At 47.0% G+C, this 3,715-nt stretch overlaps 1 protein-coding gene across 1 annotated transcript in view; it reads right to left on the bottom strand.

The window, feature by feature from the left end:
- The window catches only part of LOC119588147 (twitchin-like), a gene marked incomplete in the record, with an annotated part of 124,648 nt that overhangs the window by 4,298 nt on the left and 116,635 nt on the right, over window positions 1–3,715 (bottom strand). Inside the window, 4 exon segments of the mRNA XM_037936853.1 lie at window positions 677–1,048; window positions 1,224–1,514; window positions 1,637–1,863; window positions 2,139–2,499. Coding sequence (XP_037792781.1) covers window positions 677–1,048; window positions 1,224–1,514; window positions 1,637–1,863; window positions 2,139–2,499 — 1,251 coding nt within the window.

Raw genomic sequence — 3,715 nt, 5'->3', positions numbered from 1 at the left:
GGTCGGCTTGAAACACAAGGAGAAAGCGGTCATTTAAATACTTCAGAGTCATAAAAGGTATTGTCTTGGTCATTAGCTGTAAAGCAAGAAGGTTAACTGCTCGTGATGAGTTATCTGTCAGCGAAATGCAATGTATTTTGGAGCTATGATGTTCAAGTATTGTAAATACGTTCCGTAAAATAACTATAATAGAGAACTAAAAATACTGTAAGTCGGTAAGTTAATGACTGTCGGTGTGGATGGCTAGTCTCCCGTCTGAGGACACGCGCAGGAAGAAATAGTATTACATTTACAATATTACCAATTGCATTTAAGGAGCTACAACAACTTTAAAAGCGTCTACAATAAACATCTGAGAAAATGACGACATTACTTAGATAATGAGAGGCATAAGAGCTGAGAACTGTAACATAGATTTTATCATGCACTGGATTATGATTCTAGTGGGAGACACTGACATAACGAGAAATTGGTCAGTCAAATACAAAGATATCTGGAAGCAACTTTGCCACAAGGAAATTTAGGAGACTTTGAATATGATAGCTCTTTCTTTGCATTGTGAATACAATAGCTTTTGCACTTTGAAAGTGGAAGCTATTGCAGATATAACATAAAAGCTCTTGTAATATGATCAGTATATCAAAGTAGGGCGAAGGAGAAGCAGCGGCCGACCTACCTTCAACAATGACTACGCAGGAGGTCTCGTCGGTGCCCAGGTGGTTGGTGGCCACGCATTTGTACTTGCCAGAGTCACCTGGCTTGCAGTTAACGATCTCTATGGTGACCACACCGTCGGCGTGGCTCATTGTGTAGTCGGATTTGGTGAGTTCCTTGGTGCCCTTGAACCACTTGACTGTGGGCGTGGGCTTGCCAGACAGACAGCAGAGGAGCTTGCATGTCTGGTGGCACTGGATCACACGCGGACGGAGGAGGAAAGTGAAGCTCGGGGCGCCCTCCGACTCCTCCTGCCACATCTTGTAGCTGAGGGCCTGGCGGCGGCGGACGATCTGTTCCTGCGGTCTGTACTGCGGGATCTCTGGCGGCATGGCTGCGGCGGGGGAAGGGAACACGTTAAATCGTTTTAGGCTGACTTTTTAATGATTTAAGGTTTCTGTAGAGAGCTGGATGGATAAATATATCCTTTACAGGGGATATTACTAACACAATAAATCCATTCTCATCTTTAGGTACTCAGGAGAGGCGTAAAACCACATGGTACTTACGCTGGACGTTGAGGAAGACGGGTTCCTCGCGAGCGCCATAGTGGTTCTCAGCGCGGATGATGTACTCGCCGCGGTCATCCAGCTTCACGCGGTTGATGACGAAGGTGTAGTCCTCGCCGGAGTATCGCTTCATGTACTTGACGGACTGGCGGAGCTCCATGTTGTTGTGGAACCAGCATACCGTCGGTACAGCGACGCCTACGATGCGGCAAGAGAACTTGACGCTCTGGCCCTCGTAAGCGAACGCGTTCTGTGGTCGGATAACGAAGCGAGGAGCACACTGTCGGCGGTCTGAGGAAGGAAGCGTCGGGGTAAGAAAGCATGTTTTCTTAAAATATTTGCTGAATGGAAATTGTCAAGCGAAGAACAGAACGCAACACAAATAGCAATGCTTGTGGGCAGGCGGAACTTACCGAAGTGCGTATCATGTATCCTGTACTTCTCAAGCTGCAGTTTTCTGAGAGACGAGTACTCAGCCAGGCGACCGATGGGCAGGAGGAACTTCTCCCACTCCTTGTACTTGGCGCGGATCTTATCACGAATGGGAATGTAACGCATCATATCGATGGGCTCGAGGCGGGGTGAGTAATCTCCGCGCAACCAGGCGTGCATTAGACACTCGTGGGCGGTCAAGCGTTTCCTGTGGACATAAAGATAGTTAAGTTATCGGTAGAGTCGTCAGGGCGAATGTAAGACTCGGGTGACTGTTATCGATAATACTGATACTGCACTGTGGAAATTTGTATTGTTTTAAGAAAGTTCAACAAAATGGTTTTCATGCTAATGTCTTCCGTGATGAGGACGCAAGAATCTATAACTAAGGAAGTTGTTAATAAAGAAACATTCACAGTCTATTCTGGAATATGAAATTCCGCGAAAAAAGCTTCTCACAGAACAGGCCAAAAAGACACTCACTCCTTGTTCTTGACGAGGAGGCGGCGGATGAAGTCCTTGGCCTCGTTGGACACGTTGGCGAAGGCCTCCTCGTCGAAGTCCCAGTCGCAGGCCTTGACGTTCTTGAGGGTCTCGATGTCGTTCTCTCCGGCGAAGGGCGAGAGGCCGCTGAGGAGCACGTAGGCGAGGACGCCGACGGCCCACATGTCGGTGTAGAAGCCGACGGGCTCGCGCTCCACGATCTCAGGCGCCGCGAACTCTGCCGTGCCCGTCGAGATCTTGACGACCTCGTTGGGGTCCAGCTTGGTGGCCAGGCCGAAGTCGATCAGCTTGACGTTGGTCGACGTCCTGGTCTGGCACATGATGTTCTCCGGCTTCACGTCTGCGGGAGGCAAGGGGGCGGGTGAGGGCGCGGCCATTGTGGGCTCCGCCGGCTGCTCTCTACTTCAGTATCACATTGAATTCATTGACGGTTTTAATTTTCGTGATTGTCGATAGTCTTTGGGATGAAAAATTCTTGCTGTGCCATTTACCGCCATCATGGCTTTACTGTATATTGAAAATTGTCATATGATGTGTTTCATCACATATATGCCATATCTACAACAGTCTATGTCTCTCTATAGATAGTTCTAAGTTCTATTGAAAAAGCAAACAGGCAGAATAAAATGCTTTCTTGATAAATTAACCCTCGGTTCTCCAGGAATCGCAGCGACTAAGAATAGCTCGGGAAGTCGACCTCGCGGCGGGGTTAACCAAAGGTCAAAGGTTATAGTGAGAAAGGAGGTTTGAACCTAGGTTGAGGGTGGCGCTAAGATTTCACTAAAAGGTTTCACTAAAGGTCGAGAGGAACACCAGATCGAGGAGTGAATTGTGGTCGAGAGTTATACCAAGGTCGGATGTTTCAAAGGCTTCACCTGAGTTGTCGAAGAATCCACCAGAGTCAAGGGTTCCGCTACAGTCGAGAGAGTTACACTAAAGAAGGAGAAAGGAGGGTCCAGAGGGGTCACATGGAGGTCAAGGCTAGTGAGTCCAGAGGTTATACCAAGACTGCTCTTGAAGTAGCAATGACGTTGGAGTATTTCGTAATCGTGGTGAAAGTTAGGTCGGAAGGACTTATGTTAATGTGGGTTACGTGTAAGGCGCAAACGGTGCAGTGACTAAGTGTGAAAACCTAAATAAATATGGCGTGCTCTTGGGTAGCAGGTGTGTAGAAGAAAGCTGAAGCTGTGAATGAGCTTGTGCTGAGTAAACTTGCTCAAAGGGCATTATTCCTAAGTTCTTATAAGTGGTTTTCATTTGAGTGCAGAGGTGTTTACAATGGGGAGACATAAACATTATTCCAATAACTGTTTTTAGTGTTTTTTATATGTGCATATCTTTATTATTTATGTGGGAGGAAGTATAAAGATTATTCCAAAATTTGTGTTAGTGGTTTTCATGGGGTGCAGATTTTTGTTGCTTATGCGGAGGGAAAATACAGCATCAGAAAACTACGCAAGGACGTGAATGAGGTGTCCAGTGTCCTCCAGTTACGAACATGCTACTTGGGTGTCTCGGACTGGTATTTTCCACGTACATCTATTCTCTACACTCTA

The sequence above is a fragment of the Penaeus monodon genome, chromosome 23 (genome assembly GCF_015228065.2).
Source record: "Penaeus monodon isolate SGIC_2016 chromosome 23, NSTDA_Pmon_1, whole genome shotgun sequence".
Taxonomy (NCBI): domain Eukaryota; kingdom Metazoa; phylum Arthropoda; class Malacostraca; order Decapoda; family Penaeidae; genus Penaeus; species Penaeus monodon.
The sequence above is the reverse complement of the archived record's forward strand: the minus strand, read 5'-3'. Positions and strand labels throughout refer to the sequence as shown.